The sequence below is a fragment of the Oryza sativa genome, chromosome 11 (assembly GCF_034140825.1).
Source record: "Oryza sativa Japonica Group chromosome 11, ASM3414082v1".
Taxonomy (NCBI): domain Eukaryota; kingdom Viridiplantae; phylum Streptophyta; class Magnoliopsida; order Poales; family Poaceae; genus Oryza; species Oryza sativa.
In genome coordinates this window covers 25,565,312-25,587,929 of record NC_089045.1, presented here as the reverse complement: position 1 = coordinate 25,587,929, position 22,618 = coordinate 25,565,312, and the positions used below count along the sequence as shown (strand labels likewise).

The window sequence follows — 22,618 nt, the reverse complement described above, 5'->3', positions numbered from 1 at the left end:
TAACAAATGACTTTTGTGTAAAGAGTAAATGGGCATCGTTGAATAAGCTCATGCATGCAACTAGCCAAAATTAATTTCTATTGGTGTAACCTAAAAAAATTATCTTGGTGTAACTCCACGAAATATTTACAGCGTAATGCAATCAACACCTTGATTGATGAAAATAATTTTAGAACCATGGAGGTTTTGTTGTTTTTGGTCTCAGCATCCTTTGCTTAAGTGATGATCAAATTGGAATAGAGGGAGTAATTTCTAAGTCAGAAATATGCTCTGTCTTATCTGTAAGTGACAAATTGCATCAATGTAAAATGGGCTAGGTTTATGCCAAATAAAACACAAGTGTTAGTAGAAAATAAACAGATTTGATAAAAAAAAAGTTAGCCCCTAAACATTTATTTTTTTCCAAAAACACCTTTTTTTAATTTACATTTAATTTATTATATATGTTTTCTAAATAGACTAAGTCTACATTATCTTAGATGATGAAGAAGACTATAGATATCTGCTGCTTATAGGGATGAATTAAATATTATACGGTATAAATCTATCAAATAGATTAAACAATTATTTAAGCAACGCAATCTACTGTACAAGCCCGCGCGAATATGCGGACTACCTTCCTTGTTGGTAATAATAATAATAACAATTAAATCGATTTCTCTTCTCAATCGAATTCTAAACCCATCGCAGCCAGCAATGCCATGTCTTCGTCATCCTCCTCATCCGCATCGCTGTCAGAGTCGGAGAGCGGGAGGCCATCGCGCAACTTCGCCCATGCCTCGTTAAGCTTGGCGCGACCCCTCGCCCTGCGCTCGAAGAAGCCGGCGTCGACCAAGAAGCGGCCGCTGGACTCCATGGCGGCCCTGACCTCGCTCTGGTACTCGAAGAAGCGGTCGTCCGCGACCTTGCGGAGGATGTTCGATCTGCGGATGGAGTCCCTGCAGCTCGCCTTGAGTTCCTCCGGGAACCCGTCGTCGTTGTCGTTGTTGGGGTTGCTGCTGATCTTGAAGCCCTCGATGTCGTCCGGGTTGGTGTAGGGCTCTCGCTTCTGCGCGAGGATCCACTTCACCTCCGCTAGTGGCAGCGGGGCCATCGCCGAGGTCGTCGTCGTCGTCTTCGTCTTCTTCTTTTTCGCCGGAGCTGGAGCCGGAGCCGCCTTGCTGGGCGAGCGCGAGCCCGAGCCCTCCTCGTCGCCGCTGGCCATGGGTGGATCTCTCAACCTGCGCCTCGCGTGAAGATTTTGGAGGATTTGTTTCGTCGAAAAGAAGAAGAGGAGAAGAAAGATCGACCGAGTTTGAGGCGGGTTCGTGTTGTTCCAGACTCGCAATCGGAATCGGAATCATCCAAGGCGGGGGTTCGAATCGGATAGTTTTAACTTGGATTATGCACTGCCGAAAACAGCAAGCGACAAGTGGTAGTAGGCCAAAACTTGACACGAATTCGACACGAATTACGCAAGGCTGTGTTCTTTCCCATCACTTCGCTCATCTCCTTCGTTTTCCTCGTACAAGCTTTTCAAATTGCTAAATGGTACGGGTTTTGCAAAAAGTTTATACACGAAAGTTGCTTTAAAAAATCATATTAATACATTTTTTAAGTTTTTTTATAGATAATACTTAATTAATCAGCTCCGTTTTCCGTGTGGAAGATATGTGTTAATCTATTACTTGTAATCTTTGATAAATTAAAGGATACGTGGTATTATGAATAAATACTTTTGTGCTTCTAGTTGAATTGAAGCCTATGGTCAGTTGAACAGGGTCCTCTTCTAGAGCTAGCCTGCTTCTTTCAGGTTGGGAACTGGAAGATTGGTAGGCGCATAGTTTTTTTAAAAAAGAAAAAAGAAACAGAAAACCAGGCACATTTTGGGGTCAGTGAGATCTTACACAAACATGCCAACATTTCCTCATCCCATAAATGAACTAACTGGAGTAAAAAAATGAAAAAAAATATTTGGCTAGTCTGACTATCTAAGCTGAAGATCAGAGTCAGAACTCAGGCCCCATTTAGTAAGGCTCCAACCTCCAACTCCAGTGAGAGCTAGCTCCTATAGGAGCTCCACGCCACCATATTCCTGGTTGGCATTTCGTTGAACACTTGGTTGGTATCGCCCTACCGCCGCTGCCGCCGGCGCTTAGACCGCGCGCCGCCGTCGCTCGCCCCCGACCCCACAGCCGGCGGTCAACCCAAGTGTTCGACGAAATGCCGCCGCCGCACACGCGCCGCCCCGCCTCCCGCGCCCGGCCGCTGCTGCCGCCGCCGCCCACGCACAGCCGTTGCCTACGCGCCTACAGCCGCCGCCCGTGCGTCGCCGCCGCCGCTGACTGCATGCCTTCCGACACCATCGAGCCGCCGGCCGCCGCCAACGCCGGCTGTTATGAGGAGGATGGGGAGGAGAGAGAACAGGAAGAGAGAGAGGGTATGAGGGGTTGTTGAGTGGCATTTTGGTGTAATTAGGCTAAAAAATTAAAAGGTAGTGGATCTTTTGGGGTGGAGTGGAGCTGTGGAGCAGTAAAAACCCAGCTCCACCCCCGTAGTACAAATTTGTGGAGCAGCTCACCCAACTCCGCTCTAAAAAATAGAGATTCTATACCGTTTGGCACAGCTCCAGCTCTAGGTAAGCTGGAGTTGAGAGCTAGAGCTGTGCCAAACGAGGCCTTAATGATGTCTGCCTTTGGTTAGTCTGATGCTCTAGGCTGAAGTTCAGTTAGAACTGAGGAGTATCTATCGAAATTCACACAACAGAGTAACCGATAAATTAATAACTTTAACCTGTCAACAAAATCTAATCTATTCATATAAAATCAATAGAGATCCAGGATTGCAACACAAAGAAATCAACAAATTGTAGCTGAAATTGTACGGGAGTAGTATAAGTGACAATGTGTGTGCAAGCGATGTAAACGTACACATGGGGAACCGATCAAAGATATAGCGGGGGACTCGACGCATGATCGTGATAAATATACTGTATAGGCGGAGCTCTTAAGATGTCCGCCTGAGATAATCCTACATTTTCCCAAGCGGATGTCTTAAGGCTCCACCTGGGAAGATGCATGATGTCACCTTATGTCGTCCGCCTGTGAAGATGGATCTTCGCAAGCGGACGACCATATCGTCCCCCGTCCCTGATTTTGCATGCAGGGAAATGGTACCAAATGTTATATTCGTCTAGAAAAATAAATGACCCTAGTATGCGAAAATTATTTTTTAAGCAGTGAGAGAGAGTGTTTGTACTCACCTATGCACCGTTACCACTATGGTCTTCAAAACTAAAAGGGTAAATTGGAACCATGCCATTATAATTTTGCAAAGTAAAATGCTCTGATAGCTTGCTGAGCTTGCTCCACAGCACAGTAAGGGATAAGTGTACGAATTTGACGGGTGAATTATTAACCAATCAGCTGACGCGGAGACGATCAGCTTTAGATTAAGTGATGATAATATATAGCTTAGTATTTAAACGTACAATTTTGTTTTTTTTTCAATATTTTCTAAGTTTCTCTTTGTGCTTCTTATTTTATTCATTTAAAATTAGATTTTGTTTTTGTTGTTCTTTTTCTCTGTTTACCATGAAATTCCTATCGATCCATTTGTATTCTTTTAAGTTTGCAGTGTGAAATCTGGAACTTAACTACTACTAATTGTTATTTTTTTATTTTTTATTTTGTTATTTTAAGTTTCCATGGCCTCGCAGCATCTCCAACTGAGACCACTCGACCGATCTCATCCACTTGAAAATTCGTGTAAAAGTTGGTTATTCTACTTTCTAATAGAGTCGTGAGTTCCGCAGCCCTGGGTGAGAATTCCATACTTTAACAAAGACGATGGATGAGAGAAGGGCTCTCGACAGCCTCGAAGGGCCGAGAAGGCGAGCGCGTTGGAAAAGATTTTTTTTTTACCACCGTAATTTGCATAATTATCTCAAATTTTGGCACACCACGTGGCCCAATCAATCGCTAGCAAAACTGCCAGCATGGTTGATGATTTCAAAATGCTGGCTGCTCTAGCCGCATGCCTCGCATCATGTAGACTGTGTCTAGATCTTTAGTCCTTTTTCATCACATCAACCTATCATACACACACAACTTTTCAATCACATCATCTCCAATTTCAACCAAAATCCAAACTTTGTGCTGAACTAAACACAGCCGTAAACGAACAGATATTAAACTGACAAAGCACTAGTACTATTGTTCTAGCACAAACTACTCCGGTATAGTTCTCCCGTGGACAAATACTCCCACCATCCCAAAGTATAACATATTTTGGGTGAATGAAATACATCCTAGTACTAAATCTGTTCAGATTCATAGTATTAAGATGTCTCATCCACCTAAAAACCATATACTTTGGGACGGAGGAAATATTTCGCAAGGGATATCCAATACAATGGGCATATGTGGAGTTACCAGTTAACTACAAGTGTAATACTGAGTTTGTTCAACTACTCCCTCCATCCCAAAATATAGCAAACTATTAAAACTGATGGAAAGCATACTAGTCCAAAGAATCTGGCTAGCCCCTTGTCCATAATCATTGGACTATATATCCATTCCAAGTTTGCTATATTTTGACAAGGAGGAAATAGTTAACCTGGATATGTTGCCAAAACAACAATCGACAATCGGTGGCCAACTAACAGCCACGAATTTCGCATGGAACATTTGGAATCGACCACAGATTTCTTTGAAATTCTGCACATTCACTTGCCAATATCCTCGGGGGAAAAAAAGACTGTAAATCTATAAAAAAAACAAGATTCGAAGTAAACGTGGTGACCTTCAAGCTGATCATTTGGTTTTCGGGGAGAGCACTTCAAGTCCGCCCATGAAGGGCCTCAGTGGCTCTGGGATCACAACCGTTCCATCTTCTTGCTGAAAGTTCTCCAGGATGCATATGATCAAGCGAGGAACAGCAACCGCTGTCGCGTTGAGCGTGTGGACAAACTGTGTTGGGCCTGAGCTGCCCTTTCCTTTCTTGGCGTTCGCCGGTGGAGGATCTGCAGGTGATGGGCGAAACCGGATGCCCAGCCGCCTGCTCTGATAGTCTGTGCAGTTTGACGCGCTCGAGATCTGTTCGTTTCGATTAGGAAAAGTTAGGGCAATTGCTTCAAATTGAATATAAGTTCAAAAGCAGAGGGCTTGAGTAATGTTTCTTACCTCACCGTACCTATCTAGGCCTGGCATCCATGCCTCAATGTCAAACTTTCTGTAGGCCGGTGCTCCCAGATCCCCAGTCGCCATATCCAAAGTTCTGCAAGAAAGAGCATGATATTGTTGCCTCTAAATTATAATGACATGCAAATTCAGAAGATCAGGGAATACTTGAAATGAAGTCCAAGTGATGCATAAAGTTCCTCTTCAATAGTGATAAGTTCTTCATGGCACTTGTCGCTCTCCTCTGGCCGGCAAAATACAAACATCTCAACCTTGCTAAACTGATGTACACGGTAGAGGCCCCTGTTCAGGATGCAGTGACCAAAACTTAGCAACTTCATACAAGAATTGTAAACTACGCCCTCCATTCTCTTTTACATAATGTTCGTTAGTTCAAAAATGAACTAACCAACATCAAATAAAAAAAAGAGGGAGTATCTCAAAGTTTTGAATAACCAATGAACAAATCTTCACACATCTATACAATATGTAATCAACATACTGTGATCAAATTACATAAATCAGTGGAGAGCAATTTCCAATGCATAATCTTAACAGAACAAGAAAATATGCATACCTAGTGGCAGCACCTGCGGCACCAGCTTCTGTGCGAAAACAATGTGAATAGGCTACATATTTTCGAGGCAAATCAGAATCAGGGAGTATAGAGTCCATATGGATGCCGCCAACAGGAATCTCTGCAGTTCCTATGAGGCACTGATCACTGTTATCGATCGAATAAACCTACAGAAACACAATAGAAGGTTAACTAGTGAAATAAATGTTTACTTTCACACGATGAAAGATCGATGAAATTTCCAAATCATGTAATGAAAATAAAGATGACAAAATAGCTGATCTGATCCTGTGTAATTAGGAGAGAATTCATAAATTAGGAGCCAACTACGACTTTAACATGCCACATCATACAGCACAAAAGCATATCCTAGAGAAAGTTACTCACCTTTTTCTTGAAATTATGGGCATAAGATCCTCCTAACACAACCAGCTCTAAAAGCTGAATTCATCTATTAACCAGGATGTAAAGGTATCTTGGATCAATATACCTGAGTATTTTGGGCCCTTGGCTGGAAGCCACATTTCTCAACAACAGATGACCTTACAATCTCCGGAGTTATTAGTGGTGTGAAACCTTTCTTTGAGACCTCAGTGATGGCCCAATTAACAAGGGCCATCTCCAACAGAACAGCTTCATTCTTTAAGTAGTAGAACTTCGAGCCACTAACCTGAAAATGACAGTATACAACCTTGGTAAAATGAACAAGTGAAAAGAAGTACAACTGCTCATATAGGAGCTACAATTGTAGATCATCTTTGAGTTAGTGTTCAGGTAATGGCTTCTGTCCAGTTCAAATATAACTGTGCTATTGAACAACTTACTGCAAAGTTATGTTTAACATTGATTTGTGGCAGTTATACCTCAGCAGCTGCATCAAAATCAAACAAATCAAGTTCTTTTCCCAGCTGAAGGTGATCTCTAATGGTGAAATTGAAGTTTCTCTGACTACCAACCTGCATTATTCAAGTAAAAGAAAATTAGCAGTTGGACAAACTGAAAAGACAGAGTTAGATACACAGAAATCCCACTACCTCTTTTCTGACGACAGAACTTTCCTCACCCCCTACAGGAGCATCTGGATGTGTGGTGTTAGGAATGCTTTGTGCTTCTAGTTGAAGCTTATCAGTCAGCTGAACAAGGTCCTCTTCTAGGGCAATAAGCCCTTCTTTCAGGTTCTTGCCTGCAACAATCCAATTTTTTTATAAAAAAAAATTACTATGTTGGTATCGCTGTTTCATTTTTTTTAGAAAATAAATTCATAAACATTCTACCTTCTTCAACAAGGGCTTGACGCACAGATGGTTCTAATTTCCCTTTCATCTTATTAGCAACTGCATTTCTTTCAGCTCGGAGCCGTTCAACTTCCTGCCATCTGTCATAATTAGGAATTGTTGCCACCATATCTCAGTCCAGAATTAAATAACCAACTATGTTCAATCACTGCAAGCATACACACAAGCAGATACACACGTGTCTTCGGTAGAACAATGAGACATTGATGCCAAAATAGGTTAAATCGCAGTAACACAGTATCATATTTACGCCATAAACAAAAGTGTCGTCCAGGCAAGGATAAGTCCATGAAGCCATGAGTAATTTTGAGTTCACAAGATCAGTAAAGCAGAATCAATCAGTGATCCAATATAATCAACGAAATAACCAATTAATAGCCATGACTACTGGCCAAAAAGAGTAGTTTCTAGTTTCAATTTTTGGTTCTTCCTAATATTTTGCTACCCCCAAAATTACAAGGTTGCAATAGGCACAACTCACTAATAGTCAGAAAGTAACATAACACATGCCAATGAATTAACCATATGAATAGGCCAGTTAAGAACCAGTTCATGTCTAAGTTCACACGAAAGTTGCAAATTTTTCTATCAATCATCTCGAACAGTTATTGAACTCTTGGAAATCACAAACTAAAGCAATATAATTTCACAGTGCAAGCTTAATCTTAATTCATCCAACTTCTATTGCAGGCAGTCACGCAAGAGCAGAATCAGAAACTACAAACAGCAGCAGCAGCAATGAGTCAATGACAAGCTCCATAAAAGTCTTATCCAACAGTTTAAAAGTCTTGCGAATCACGAGCTTTGCATTATAATTTTACAGCGCAAGCTTAAATCTTATCCATCCAACTTGTATTGCAGGCAGTCACGCAAGAGCAGCATCTCAGAAACTACAAACAGCAGCAGTAGCAAATGACAATTAATTAACAGGCTCCTGTACCTTCTGCAAGGCGAGGTACTCGTCGTAGAGCTGGAGGACGAGGTCGAGGTTGGCGGCGGAGTTGCGGTCGCGGATGTTGGCGGCGACGGCGTCCGTGTTCTCCCGGATCCACTTGAAGTCTATCGCCGCCTTCCACTGCGGCTTCGCGGCGCCGCCACCCGCGCCACCTGCGACCACCCATACACCCACAGCTCAGAACGGCTCTCGCTGTCAAACCGCGAGGTGTTCCCTCGAGTTTGAAGGTTCAGGATATTTACCCTTGGTGTCGGGCTCGACGGCGGCGGCGGCGGCGGAGGCGGTGGCGGAGGAGGAGAGGAGGCGGAGATGGGGACGGCGGAGGAGGGAGAGGGTTAGGTTCCGGAAGGGGGAGAGGGAGGGGGTGGAGGCGGCGGCGGAGGAGGAGAGGAAGCGGCCGCAGGTCAGCATCTCGCCGGAGAGGAGGCGGCGGTGGTGGTGGTGGTGGGGGAGGGAGATGGCCGGCGAGCGGCGGATAGAGGGGATAAGAGAAAGGTGGGGGTTTTTTGGGGGCGCACGAGTTGAAGTTCTTGGTTAAGATTGTGGGCATCCAAAAACGAGGCGAAATTGCTTCCCTTTTTCACAAATTTTCAATCTTCTATCATATGGCTTACTATGAATTTGGCATTTAATTAATCAACTACTTCCTCCGGTTCACAATGTAAGTCATTCTAGCATTTGCCATATTCATATTGATGTTAATAAATCTAGACATATATATCTATATAGTTTCATTATCATCATTATGAACGTGGAAAATGCTAGAATGACTTACATTGGATGGAGTACTAATGAATTGTCTTAGTAAAAAAAACACATCATTCTACATATATATCATTATCACAAAACTCGTCAAATTACTGACATCGCTATCACGAAACCTATCAAATTTATCCATCTTCCCTATTTCATATCTGAGTATAGTATAAGAGAAGTGGTATAAAACGCAATCAGAAACAATAAAGCAACCTATATGAAATGAGTGATAGCTCTTAAGAGAGGAGACAAAAAAAAAACTAAAATTGATTATGGCAGCCAACATTATTGCATAAAGGCAACTCTTGAATGAGAGGTCGGGGAAGATTTGCATGTTTTTTTATAAGCAGTGAGACCGACTCAAGTACTGATGATATGGGTTGTGTTTGGCTGCAAGTTTCCAAACAGCTGCTGCTGCTACACGCAGTGTATGCGGCTGCGGCGCACAGCCAATGGCTACTAGCCACAGTTTGCAGCCAAACACACCCATGAGCTTGTGTGTTCTATCTTCGAACTAGGGTGTGTTTAGTTCACACAAAAAATAGAAGTTTGGTTGAAATTGGAACGATGTGACGGAAAAGTTGAAAGTTCATGTGTGTAGGAAAGTTTTGATGTGATGAAAAAGTAAGATAAACAGATAAAATGTAGGGTTAAAATGTAGTTTTTATTCGACTAGTATGGGTTTATATTTTTCTCAGATTTAGGTATATTGGTATTTAGTAAGTGGAATACTTCCTCCGTCCCGGAAAGCCTGTCATTCCGCTATTCAAAAAATGTCCCACAAAATTTATCGTTCTAGCATCTTGACAGCATCTTGACCAACGAGCTGAGCCTAGTCTATTCCATCGATTTATTTGGCATACTATTTCCCTATACAACCGTGCCACTACTAGTGCTATCTATGTGTGTACAATGCGATAGATGGTCTACTAGAAGTGATTATCTGAAGTGACAAATGCAATGATTAAATAAGGGTAATATGGTAATTTTTACTTGTAGTTAATTTGTTCACTCAACCATAAAACGACAAGTTTTCCGGGACGAAGAAATATAGTATTTTTGGGCTCTAGTCTTTTTAGGTGATTGTGGCGGGCTATCCTGCGCTTGCTAGTTGATAGTTGATGAACGTGTGAGTGACAACTCTAAAAAAAAAATTTGTGAAGGTTTACAAGGGTTGGCACAATAAAACTGTAGTAATCACTATGATGAGAGTAATTCTTGTCCTTCTGGTTTAAGATTGAGAGTAGTTATGAAAGTTGATGGGAGGTAAAAGAATGGAGATGGTTAATTTTGTCAAATAATATAACGATGGAGCAAATGGATGGATTTTGAATTTTGAGAGAGATATGGGACATTTTATAGACCTAATCAATTGTATAATAAATCTCCCAACGCTGACAAATTTTGGCCATATTCCAAGTCACAAACAATTTCGAATATTAGAAGTGTCTTTTTAAATTATTTTTTTTCTTTCTCTTCAAATTTTGTCACCATACCCCAATCGTTTGAGATAGAGTTATCGTTGAGAAATAGGGCCTGTTTAGTTCCCCAAAATTTTTTCCCAAAAAACATCACATCGAATCTTTGGACACATGTATAAAGCATTAAATATAGATAAAAAGAAAAACTAATTGCACAGTTATGGAGGAAATCGCGGGACGAATCTTTTAAGCCTAATTAGTTTATGATTAGCCATAAGTGCTATAGTAACCCACATGTGCTAATGGCGGCTTAATTAGTCTCAAAAGATTCGTCTCGCGGTTTCCAGACGAGTTCTGAAATTAGTTTTTTCATTCGTGTCTAAAAACCCCTTCCGACATCCGGTCAAACGTTTAATGTGACACCCAAAAATTTCCTTTTCCTCAACTAAACACACCCATAAACGAAGAAAAAAGTTTGCAGTAAATTTTTTATATTTCTATATTTAACTGGTATTAAAGTTAACGTAAAAAATCAACTATGATTAAAAAACCAAAAGAACTTTAAAATTTAAGTTTGTTGAAGTTTAAATTTGAACTATGACTGCTTGCAGACGAGAAGTCTGTGGATTCTGGAAGAAGCCGCCGACTCTTCTACTGCGTTACCCCGATACGCTGATACGGATACGGATACGCGATACGGTGATACCGGGATACACCGTCTTCCTAAAAACATGGATACGGGGATACGCGAATATATACATATATACAATTTAAAAATACAAAAAAACTAAGTGTGAAATATGGACTTAAAAAATAGGAATCACAACACATGTGTTCTTCAAATAGATGGTAGATAAAATTGTTCACATAGTAGATAAATCAACAGTAGAGCATCACCACAGCGCTAAACTAATTAGAATTAATTAACTTGTCCATGACTTCAAATTCAACTCAATAACTAGATTGCAAGACTAGATAAATTGATTGTTGATTTCATCCATTGGAACCGAAGTGGATGAAGGCCCGTTATCGCCTTGTATGTCCAATGCACCAAGATCTTCCAGTAGTCTCTCAAGGTCAGGCTCATCAAGTGTCAGTTCAGCTTGTTGAAGAAAATCAGCACCACCATCAAACAACTCATATCTATCTCCTGCAACATCCCACATTATTGATGGGCCACTGTAGTATTCTTCAGATCTCCTAGAAAGAAGACGCATATTTTGGTGCACAAACACCAAATCCTCAGCACGTGCAGGCCTAAGACTAAAAAAAATGCAATTGTGTTAATTTCATGCATTACTAACATACAGGAAACTAAATAAGTAAGAGAAGGAACTAAACTTGTTTCTCATTGAACTATGGATGAAACCATAAGTGCTCCAGTTTCTTTCGGCACAAGAAGATGATGTTGGCTGTCCAAGTAATTTTAGTGCCAACTTTTTAAGCTCAGGTGCAGAGTTACCATAGATTCCCCACCATTGCTTTGCATTCATATGGGCTCTATCCTCAATTGAGTCAAAGGAATTAAACCCACTGCCAAACAATGAGAAATCTGCAAATTGTTGTTTGATCTTTCTCAATTCATCCCCAGAGAAATATCTTCTAAAACACTTATTTCTCATATCTGAAATCTCCTCATCCATATGAGGGGCTTGGTGGTTTGGAGCCTCCTCCAACCAAGTCTCATAGTAGTACCTACATGTTGTAAAAAAGATTATTGAGCTGCTAGCAACAATTATAAATTATGCACATAAAAATTGAAAAGAGGTAGAACATCATTACTTTGGGTTTAGTGAATGTGCTAAGCAATGCAAGGGGGTAGTACTTTTTGCCCACCGGAAGTGTAAGATCTCATTCACATGAAAGAAAAAAGAACATTGCTCATCTAGTTCTTTCCCTTCATGACGATAGATGATTTTTTTCACCTTATCTATCATGGAATCCCACATCTCATAGATCAAATGGAGGCATGGTTTGTCAGTGTCAGCAGCACGAATCATAGAGTAGATAGGCTCACAGAAATCAATGATATATTTCACTTTATCCCACCATAAATCATTTAAAATCTTCTCCTTGACATGTTGTGCTTGAACTTGATTGTCCTCCCTATAGGTATTCCATTTTTCACTAGCCACCATCAAGATTAAGTTCTCTTTGATAGCACGAAACCTCTTAAGCATCACAATAGTAGATGCAAATCTAGTATCAGCAATGGCAAGAAATTTCAGCTTACTAAAATCATTGAACATGGAGAGCCTCATTGAGTGATTCATAATGAAATTCTTTATGGCAGATGCATCTGTAGCCACTTCACTAATCCATTGGAATTCTAGAAAAGCATCCCCACTAGAGTTTTTGGCAGCACATATACTCTTCAAGGCTAAGTTCAAAGTATGGACAACACATGGTGTCCAGAAAATGTGGCTGTACTTTTGTTCAACCATCAATCCAGCAGCCCTACAATTAGATGCATTATCAGTAATAACTTGCACGACATTATTTGGGCCAACCTCTTCAATGATGGCAAACATTTTCTCAGCAATATATTCCTTCCTCTTGATTTCTCCTTCAGTATTGATTGCTTTTAAAAACATTGGTCCATCTTCTGTCACTGCAAGAAAATTCAAGATTGGTCGCCTTTGAGCATCAGACCATCCATCAGATACAATACTCACACCTTTAGTAGACCATGTTGACTTGAGAGCATTCAGCAAGCGCTCAACATTTGTCCTCTCTTGAACAAGAAGTGTTGTTCTTAATTTGTTGAAATTTGGAGGGGTATAACCACCAAGTTGGTTGTTGCAAGCAAACTGAAAAGCCTTCCTGAAATATGGATTTCTTGCAACATTGAAAGGAATACCTGCAAACCAAATGCACACATATAATTAGTTGCACGTCATAAACAAAACAAAATTGATAATGTTAGAACTGAAAAAAAACATGCTATATTCTGACCTGATGTATAGAACATCCTCGCAATCAAAGCATCAAGCTTGGCACGAGCATCTAAATTGAAGCTTGACTCAATAGCTGAAACAGCCCTTCTCTTCCCCCTACTCACACTCTCTGTTGGTAGTGGGATGTCCTTAGGCAAATTCCTTGCAGAGATTGCTTCAGCTCTAGTCATTTCATCTTGAAGTTGCCCAAGTATATCTACTGTCACCTTTTTGCATGTAGCCACACCAATTGTTCCAATTTTCAAGAGATGTGCTTTAACTCTTGAGTAACTCCCATGGATAACTTGGTTACAAAACCTGCATCTGAACCTTGCATTCCCTCCTTGACCTTTCCCTGTCTTTTCCAGCAGCTCAACATACCTCCACAAGGGCTTCTTTTCATCATCATTGGGTGGAATCACACGAGCAGCATTCAAAATGCTCCTTGCATGCCCTCCCATTGTTGAACCACTCCCACTAGATGGTCTCGATGCATCAAAACCAGTATTACCACTAGGATTGCTAGCACTACCACTATCATTCGAGCTTCCACTTCTAAAATCCATTGAATCTACCAAAGATGACAGCAATTATACTAAGAAAAATTGAACCGGAACACTACGCACAGTGCAGATCAAACTTGGAGGGGATATTCACTTACCTAAGGATCCTCAGCGTCGTCGGAGGCCGGGATCGAAGGAAGCCAACACGGTGCTGGGCGCCGGTTGGAGGCTTGGAGCGGGCGGCGCGGCACCTTGTGGAGGAGGAGTCGCGGAGGAGAGCGCAGAGGAGGGGGCGCTGTGCCGGCCGTAGGCAGCAGCGCGGCGCCTGCCGCTAGCGGCGGCGAGGCGGCGCAGCGACGGCGTAGGCGGCGGCGCTGAGATGGGGATCGGGGAAGCGAGGAGAGAGGGGCAGCGTGAGTTGTGACTTGTGAGAGCGAGGGGCGGCGCGGGTGGAGAAGGAGAGCGTGTTTTGTTCCTGTGCGATGCGATTTAGGGTTACCCCGTATCAGGTCCGTATCCCACCGTATCGGGAGAGTATCCATATTTATTTTAATTATCTAAAAATAAGAAAAATGAGGGATACGTATGGGATACGTATCCGGACGTATCCCGCACGTATCCGTATCCGGAGGCGTATCAGATACTGATACGACGGTAATCTACCGTATCAGGGTAACGTTGCTCTTCTAGAGAGGGGCAAAGCTTATTCAAGAAGCCACCACCACTCCATTCCATTGCTACAGGCGCCTCCTCGGCTCCAATCCCCCACTCAATCTTTCCCTCGACGGCGGAACGCCGCGCCGGCCGTTGCTCCGTCGCCAGCGCCGGTGGTCCGGTGACCACATCCCAGCCGGAACGAGGTAACACCCCATTCAGGCAAGATAAGCGTTTTGTCCTTCGGCAGAAACGCATGTGTACTCTGTCGTTGGTCCAATGTGCATTGCTGGAGATCCAAGATTCTGCTCCACTTGATTCTTTCGATCGGTTCACAATTTAATTCAGTGCCAATTGAAGTTGCATCACGCAGTAATGTATGTATCAATGTATGACAGTGCACAACTTTGCTTAGTTAATGTTGAGCCATTGTGTCAGCCCAAGTTTGTTTTCCATTAATTCAGTACAACCGCAGTTTGGCAGAGCTGAACTTGTTTATATGAACCACACATTGTGTATTACTAGTAAATAAGATGCATTATGCAAAATGCACAGGTGAATCATTGCTCCAGTTTGCTGCAAACAATCCAGCCCCAAAATCACCAACCAAAAAAAAATCCTTCTTTCCCTGCAGATTTACATTGCAAGCAGAGGTTGGCGCCTAAGGCATCACAAAGGTCGACGGCCATGAGGCCTCCCCACCGTCAGAGATTGCGCCAGGCACCACGCCGGCGGGTGAGCTCGCCGGCGTCCTCCACCTCGTCGTGCTCGCCTCCTAAACCGCCGCCGCGCTACAGCCTGCGTTCGACTCCTGCTCGTCGTCTCCACCGCGCTACTACGGCAAGTATCTTGCAGCCATTGGATCAAATTATTCAATAGTTTGTTTAATTCCTTCAACTATGCATTGAGGAAAGAAAAACTGCCCATACACAACACTGAAATGGAATGTGGAGGCCATGCCGATGTATTTTCTACCTGAAAAAAAAAATTGAATTGCTGGAAAATAAGACAACCAGACAGTAGCTTTTCCTGTTAAAGTTAAAAATGAATTTGTTTCGATTAGAATGGTACGTAGTTAGTTGACTGAACTAGCTTTTCATGTTCCCTTGTATGTGCTACTTTTTTCCAGTCTTGCTGAACTTGGATCAAGTATTGTTATTACTCACAGGTTCGTGCGAATTGCATTCAGACACGCACAACCCAAATTTTGTTCATCCAAATCACAAAATGTAGTCTAGTCTACTGATTGTATTTTCAAAATTCTTGCCTGAATGAACAGGAATTGCAGGACGCGAAGGAGCAAGTGGTTGACAGCCTTGAACCGAAGAAGAAGAAGAAGAGATCATTCATCGAATACCACATCGGTCGCATATCCAACATAATTCAACAATCAATCAACAGAATTCAGAGAGAGCGAGATGAGAGACTTCAAATGCTGAAGACCTTAAGGGAGGACGGGGTTGACGCGAACTCGGAGCAGTATCATCTTGCCAAAGAGCTACTAAGGTCACGAACACGCCGCACCGTCTTCAAGAGATTCGATTCGAAGGAAACTCGACTGAAGTGGCTGCAGTGGTCGTGGCAGAACCGAAAAGCAATGTATGTTCATCGTCTCTCGCTTGTCGCTACACTACTTTTTATTTTAGTACTCTCTCTGTCCCGAAATAATTTCATTTTTCTAGCGACTGGGTTTCAAAATTGTAGTACTAGGTGAAACCCCACACATTGCTGCGGGAATTTAGTATGATAACAACGAAAAAAAAATAACGTGTAAGATAGCTAGATAACATCAGATTAAGTAAATTAATGTGGCTTATGATAATTTAAATTTAAATAGTATGTAGAATGGTGATTCAAACGTAAAAAGTAAGGAGGTATGACTTTATGGAAGAAGAAAAGTAGGGAGATAGTTTGGACCGTAGATTAATCATCTAAAGGCTAAAAACAATTGATGTGATATGACTTAATTTGAGGAAAAAAAGAGAAAGATAATTTGGACCATAAATTAATCATTTAAACATTAACTAAGTGATGATGAACTATATAAGTATATATGATATCATAAAACATAATAAAGATATACACTGAAACATTATGTGAATTATATTGGATGATAATTTAACATGTTTGTCTTTGAAAAGCTCTATAAAGATATAACATGTTTGCATGATATTTAAATGTGATGATTGTTAGTAGATGATGATATGGCATGCATCTTGTTAGTGGATGATGATGTGGCATCCTTGTATGTTAAGCTTAAGTAGTTAGTGGGGGGTAACTTTATAGTAAGATAGGATTTGTGAGCTACATTCTGATTTCTCATGTTTCACTTGTGACAGTACGGCCTCGCCATCATCGTCAGAAGATGAGTCAGAGGATGATCTGTTGTTCAGTAGTTGATCAGCATGTAATGAGTAGCAAATGTATCAAAGCTTAACAGTCCGATCGGATCAGGTGGCTTGCACGATGGCACAAAAATGCTAGAATTTTGCTTTTGTTTTTTCCAGAAAGTATTTAGTGTAGCTTTAGGGAGTTCCTGATGTGCTTGTAGGGCGGTGTTCTTGTGTGTGTGTGTGTGTGTGTGTGTGTGTGTGTGTGAACGATCGGTCTGTATCTTTTCTTTTATCAGTGAAATGAAGTAGTAGATCTTCAGTCTCTGTTTTAAATACACACACCAAAAGATCTAATCAAAGACCATCAAGTTGTATGAAACACAATCTTCTTAGCATGCTAGTGCTAACTACACTGCACTGGAGTTTAAATTCGAAGAAAATACGTGGGCGTGTTTGGATGGTAGCCAGGTGTATCCAGCCAACGGTTGTTCTGAGTTCGATTTTTTTTGGCCAGCGGTTGTTGTTTGCCTTTTTTTTTTTTTCTTCTGTTCCGTGTTCGGTTTATGGCTCGGCTTTCAACTCCACTAATAAACCGACCCACCGATAAAACCGAAAATTAGCCTCTAGCCATTCACGCGACGGAGGGAGGCTGGCCGTGCGGAGGTGGCGTGCTCCCGGTTTTCTTCGGCCGAAACCGAAAGCCGAACTGATATTTTCTCGGTTTTTTTTCTGCAAACCGGAATAAACCGGTGTTCGCTGCTCGCCGTTGGATTGCGCATTCGATTCAAGAGCCCAACCGCACGCGAAAGTCAGAGAGGATCCGATCCGCTTGCGCCGCCGACCACCTCCAACTCCGGCGATGGCGCGGCGCGGCGGCGGGCAGACGTACGGGTTCCCGATCTACTGCGCCTCGTGGCTGCCCCTCGCCCACATCCTCAATCCGCCTCCTCCGGTGGAGGAGGGGGATGCGGACGCGGACGCGGGCGCGGCCTCGTCGGAGTCCCCCGCTACGCCGCCTCCGCCTCCGCCGCTCATGGCGGCGCTCGGGGGAGGGGGCGGGGAGGGGCGGAGCGGCGTGCCCAACGCGCTGGTGGTGGCCGCGCTCGACACCTCCGCTGGGGCGGCCGCGGCGGCGGCGCTGTCCCCCGACCCGGTGAGCGATCCGGTTTCTTCATCTCCGCCAGATTTCCACGCCGATCTCGATCTCGTCCCGTGCTGATCTGACGTTGCTGGTGGTGGGGGTGGGGGTGGGGAGTGCAGGTGTTGAGGATGGGGACGGAGGAGCAGGTGCCGTACAGGATGGGCGTCCACCCGCGCGGCGACGGCGTCCTCTGCGCATTCCCCAATGGCTGCAGGTTACTCTCCTCTCGAATCAAATTTGTCCTTCTGTACCATCTACTACCTGTGTTCATGCTACTACTGCGGATGGTGCCGCCAGTGCCAGCTGGGGGTGGTATTGGTTGGCTATGAATTCTAGTTAGCCCAATTGTTCAAAATGCTTCAAAAGGTGTCAATTCAATTCATGACTCAGATAACTCGTACTGTCTACATACAACCACATTTTGAACAACTTTTGAGGTTCTCCGTAACGAACGCCACGTGAGTACGGGGGATCACTCTTCATGTCACCTCTTCAATGCGGTTAGGGATTCAGGGAACGAAGAATGTGGGAAGAAGATGGTAGAGGGAAAGAAAAATGTAGTTACAGCTTGCAGGTCCCTCTGCTGCGCATGCTTTGTGTTGGTGCCATCGTGGCAGTAGACGTGGCACAAAACAAGCCTTGTTTTGTGCTTACGGTAGGTGTAATCTATTTGGTATTGAAAATTGAGGGTGTTTTTTTTTATCCAGTTTAAGGGTTGAACTGTTTGAAGCTTAACTTCGGGAAGAATTAGAGGAGAGAGGGGGTACTGTAGACCTTTTCCATTATTACTAAGATTTAATCATGTAAATGTAAACACTAAGATTATATATGTGTGGTCTGAGAGGCTTGTAGAAACCAATATTATGATGAGGTTGGACAACGACGGCTGGGTACAAGTTTGTGGAGTTCTTTATCCAACTTACAGACCGTGCTTTACTATGAAGCTAGAATTGGGGCATGTAGATTTTAGTTCCTGCTTTTGTAAGTATTAATTGTCTTGTCATTAACTTGTTGAATTGTTTGTTATGGGCAACGCCCATAACATGTCAGAAGTCATATTTTTGTTATTTGCTTACTGTAGATGAATTGCTAGATTATATCTTAGTATTAGCTCCGAAATGTACCTTTTTACGCGATGATAGTGGATGTCTTCTTTTTAGGAGAGAAGGTTCAACTTTTGTAAAGAATTTTTCCTGGTTATTTTGCACTTCTTAATTCTGATTTCTGACCATGTAACAACTATATAGGTTATTTCGATGGGAATCACAGGAAGGAGAGGGACCTGATAATATAGCTTTGAGGGCTGATCAGGAGGCACTGACAGAGTTGAGTGATGCTGGTTTGCAGTTAGCTGTGTCATTCAGTGGAGAAGGTTCAATACTTGCGACTGGTGGTGAGGTAAGTGGATATAACTTGCTTTCTATTAGAGATTATTATTTTCTTTATGCATTACTTTTTTCATTTTTGTATTCCATTCCTCGTGTAGCCAGTTACCCTATAGGTACTTTGGCCTATATACTTTGGAAGATGCCCTGTTTATTGCCTTCTTTTCGTTTGCTAAATTTCTTTCCTTTTCACTTTTTACTGGCCATTGCTTATGCACACAAAAACTTTCTTTCTGAATCTGACTGCCATAAACGTTACAGTGTCTTTGGTAAAGAAGATGTAATAAACTATAGTCATCTACTTCAGAGCTTCATGCAGAAACAATTTGGCAAGCAAATTATGATAAGGTTTACATGAGCAACAATTTTGTGTACATGATTAAGAGAACCAAATTGTGGAATTCGCATGGGAACTTGACAATAGCAATGCGTGCCTCTGTTTACTATTTATAATGATTCATTAGAGATTGAGGTCACTTACCAGAAGTGTATATAGTGTTGGTGACTTTGTGTTGGTCAAAGGGCACTTCTTGATTCATAATCAGCATGTTACAAATCCTTTTTGGTGTGCGACAATGTAAGGTTAGTTATTTTCTAATAAGTGAACAAAATAAGAGCACATAAACAAATGAAGAAACTAAATCAATGTTTTATTTGTTTCCATGGTAATACTTGTTCAGTTATGTTGTTTTATGTGTAGCATCCTCACCTTCACTTTAGTTAAAAGCAAATCGGGACACTTACGAGGCTATATTAATTTGTGTCTATAGCTGTAATATTTCCAATTGTCACTTTTTTCAAGGCAAAATATTCATTACAAAATTTGATTTCTGTACTATACAATCGTGCCTTGGGAATTCTTTGATGATTTCTACTTAGGGTGCCAAATCAATTTTCTGTCAATTATGTAGGATGGTCATTTAAGGGTCTTCAAATGGCCTTCCATGGATTCCATTCTTGAAGAACCCGATACGAAAACATCAGTGAAGGATTTAACCTTCAGGTAAAAATTCTCTTTCTTTTCTCGCAACTTAGGTATTATTGATTGCGTGATACTGATGGGTTTCCTCTGTTTCGTGTTGTGCTTTTAGCTCCGATGAACATTTCCTTGCTGTGAACAGAAGCAGTGGCCCATGTAGAGTATGGGACTTGAAGTCAGCAGAAGTTGTAGCTAATCTCCCAAGAGAAGCAGTGAGTATGTGTGTGTTTATGTGTTTTGAAAACATATGTTGGTGTATTGTGTTTGTTTTAAGTGAGTTTCTTGCTTTCACATTTCCAGGGAGAAATATTTGGTTTCTGCAGATTCTCTAATCAGACTGACAACAGTCAGATCCTCTTTGTTACAGCGATGCAAGGTAACCCAAGACTTTATTTAACCATGTTATAGATCGAATACTATCTGCTAGGGTAAGTCCTGACAGTAACATAAACCTGTTCCTTAGGTGATTATGGGAAAATAATATCTTGGAATACGACCTCGTGGACGAGAATTGGGTCAAATAAAATAACACGTGAGGCAATTTCAGCATTTGCTGTCTCGCCTGATTGTACACTTCTTGCAATGTGAGCAAATTCAATCAACAGCTTACTGCATTTTATGATTAAGCTTATTGAGATTATGTGGATGCACCTTCTAGAAGCCTAATTTGTTTGCATTTCCATATCCAGTGGAACTATTGAAGGAAGCATTATTGTACTAAGTTCAAAAAATATGCGGTCGCTTGTAACAGTTAAAAAGGCACATCTTGGCATTATTACTACATTGGCATTCTCTCAAGATTCAAGGTCAGTATATATGCCGTAGACTCTCGATCTGCTTGGAGTTTACAAACGTGACAGATGTGATTTCTCAATGTTGGTATTCTATTTTATATCAGGACCTTGCTGTCGACTTCCTTCGATTCTACTGCTAGGGTGACTTCAATTGGATCACCTAAGAGTCGTGGTATGCCACATCTTTATTTGTTATTGTTTTTTATACTTGCCAGTCGTGCATGTCCTCCTAAATATGTTTGCTTTGTTCTGGCAGGTATAAGTATATGGACCATGATACTGGTTATTATTCTTGCAATTTTGGCATACTACTATATGCAGCATAAAGAGGATCTCTTAGCAAGGTTTCTACATTGAGAAATTTGTCCAGGCTCTGATTTTCATCGCTTAATTTATCATCTGATCGTCTACTGGAGATATATGTGATACCGTCTGGGAGATCATTTTTGTCTTAGGGTCAAAAAGGAGAACTGTCCAAATTTCTCCTGTCCGCTGAACATAGCAAGATCCAGGCCTTCCCTTTGTCACGCTTGTACAAAAATGGCCATGTTGTCAAGAGTTTTGTAAAATTGAAGGGCTCATGTGAGTTATAATGCCCTCTAGCTGCTCTCGTGAGGAAAATTTCTCGAGTATAATGTAGAAATTTGAGACCAAATTTCATGTTCAAAACGGTGTGGGGGAATAATGGATTTTCCAGTGTTTGCGCCTTGCGGTACATATTTGCTGGCCGACCCTCTGGCAAGTGGTTCTGTTATATTGCTATTATGCCTGTTTGGATCCGGAGGGCTATTAAATAGCCCTCCAGAATCTTGCTATTTAGGATTATTAAACATAGATTAGTGGTAAAACCCATTCCATAACCCCTAGGCTATTTTGCGAGACGAATCTAATGAGGTATATTAATCCATGATTTATTATAGTGACGCTACAGTAATTGGTCGCTAATCATGGATTAATATACATCATTAGATTCGTCTTGCAAAATAGCCTAGGGGTTATGGAATTGGTTTTGTCAGTAATCTACGTTTAATACTCTAAAATAGCAAGATTCCGAAGGGCTATTTAATAGCTCGAAGGATTTAAACAAGGCCTACGTGACTAAATATCTGTGTGAGTCATCTACAGAAAGCATATTTGCACTCAGGCATTTCACGCGCTAATCGCAGTGTCACCAACAATGCCAATTTTTTTAAGATTTTGATTTCCACAGTGAAGATGCAAGGCTGTCTCTCAGCTCTTCTTTTTACTGTTTTTTTCAATAAAAAAACTCTTCTTTTTTACTTTTTTGTTTTTGTTTGTTTGTTTTGATGTAGACAGAGACAGGCAACTGGCAAGTGTGAAGCATGGAAAGACAGCACTGAGCGAGTGTGAATAAGCATGCAAAGAAAACAGCACTTCAGTGGTACTGTGCGAGTGAAGTATCTGCCGTGCGTGTCGGGACTCCACTAACAACACTCGTTTAATCATTTTTCTCACTCTGAGCAAAAAATGACAGGGATATCATAGCCTCAAGAAAACCAAAATATCTACTAAAGGCTCTACACAAGGACACAAGACTGTCCAATCATCCATGGCCTTATCCTAAAGCCTAAATTAACTTGTGAAAGGTACACCAAACCAAGCCAAACTTTTTCATTACTTTTGCCTCACCAATCACATACGGATGCAGATCCTTTGTAGTAAGACTGATACATTTTAGCGGTGGCTGATATATGGATCCGGATGCATAC

General features: G+C 41.8%; 3 protein-coding genes, 1 long non-coding RNA gene and 1 pseudogene across 5 annotated transcripts; 2 read left to right on the top strand and 3 right to left on the bottom strand.

The window, feature by feature from the left end:
- Positions 1–532: 532 nt before the first annotated feature.
- Positions 533–1,828, bottom strand: LOC107277326 (uncharacterized). Its single transcript, XM_015761079.3, has one exon. It carries the CDS (start codon positions 1,202–1,204, stop codon positions 665–667), a length of 540 nt encoding a protein of 179 aa, XP_015616565.1. The 5' UTR covers positions 1,205–1,828; the 3' UTR covers positions 533–664.
- Positions 1,829–4,408: 2,580 nt separating this feature from the next.
- LOC4350906 (serine--tRNA ligase, chloroplastic/mitochondrial) lies at positions 4,409–8,534 on the bottom strand. 2 transcript variants are annotated; one of them, XM_026021601.2, is made up of 10 exons: positions 8,229–8,534; positions 7,972–8,138; positions 7,011–7,111; positions 6,771–6,919; positions 6,600–6,692; positions 6,227–6,406; positions 5,737–5,903; positions 5,328–5,462; positions 5,163–5,256; positions 4,409–5,075 (listed from the first exon to the last, which is right to left on the bottom strand). In XM_026021601.2, exons 3-10 carry the CDS (start codon positions 7,057–7,059, stop codon positions 4,794–4,796), a joined length of 1,149 nt encoding a protein of 382 aa, XP_025877386.1. In that variant the 5' UTR covers positions 7,060–7,111; positions 7,972–8,138; positions 8,229–8,534; the 3' UTR covers positions 4,409–4,793. The 2 variants fall into 2 exon arrangements, with proteins under 2 accessions (XP_025877386.1, XP_015615389.1); XM_015759903.3 differs by having other exon boundaries at positions 7,011–7,104; positions 8,229–8,529.
- A 2,443-nt stretch (positions 8,535–10,977) lies between these two features.
- On the bottom strand, positions 10,978–12,995 carry LOC107279400 (uncharacterized; annotated as a pseudogene).
- A 1,324-nt stretch (positions 12,996–14,319) lies between these two features.
- On the top strand, positions 14,320–16,922 carry LOC136354052 (uncharacterized). The gene is made up of 4 exons (XR_010737760.1): positions 14,320–14,462; positions 14,891–15,096; positions 15,536–15,855; positions 16,596–16,922. It is a non-coding gene; the product is annotated as an uncharacterized lncRNA (long non-coding RNA).
- A 481-nt stretch (positions 16,923–17,403) lies between these two features.
- On the top strand, positions 17,404–21,605 carry LOC4350905 (SEC12-like protein 2). Its single transcript, XM_015759694.3, has 10 exons — positions 17,404–17,742; positions 17,850–17,944; positions 18,978–19,128; positions 20,027–20,118; positions 20,207–20,306; positions 20,395–20,470; positions 20,558–20,678; positions 20,784–20,900; positions 20,993–21,060; positions 21,145–21,605. The coding sequence occupies exons 1-10, from the start codon at positions 17,449–17,451 to the stop codon at positions 21,243–21,245; spliced, it is 1,215 nt and encodes a 404-aa protein (XP_015615180.1). The 5' UTR covers positions 17,404–17,448; the 3' UTR covers positions 21,246–21,605.
- Positions 21,606–22,618: the final 1,013 nt, after the last annotated feature.

Coding starts and splice junctions, on each gene's coding strand:
- LOC107277326 (XM_015761079.3), bottom strand. CDS start 1,204: ATGGCCAGCGGCGACGAGGAGGGCTCGGGCTCGCGCTCGCCCAGCAAG.
- LOC4350906 (XM_015759903.3), bottom strand. CDS start 8,397: ATGCTGACCTGCGGCCGCTTCCTCTCCTCCTCCGCCGCCGCCTCCACC. Junction 5,463..5,736: donor GCCGCAGGTGCTGCCACTAG/GTATGCATATTT, acceptor CATCCTGAACAG/GGGCCTCTACCGTGTACATC. Junction 5,076..5,162: donor GCCTAGATAGGTACGGTGAG/GTAAGAAACATT, acceptor CGAAACGAACAG/ATCTCGAGCGCGTCAAACTG.
- LOC4350905 (XM_015759694.3), top strand. CDS start 17,449: ATGGCGCGGCGCGGCGGCGGGCAGACGTACGGGTTCCCGATCTACTGC. Junction 19,129..20,026: donor TACTTGCGACTGGTGGTGAG/GTAAGTGGATAT, acceptor TCAATTATGTAG/GATGGTCATTTAAGGGTCTT. Junction 21,061..21,144: donor TGGATCACCTAAGAGTCGTG/GTATGCCACATC, acceptor TTGTTCTGGCAG/GTATAAGTATATGGACCATG.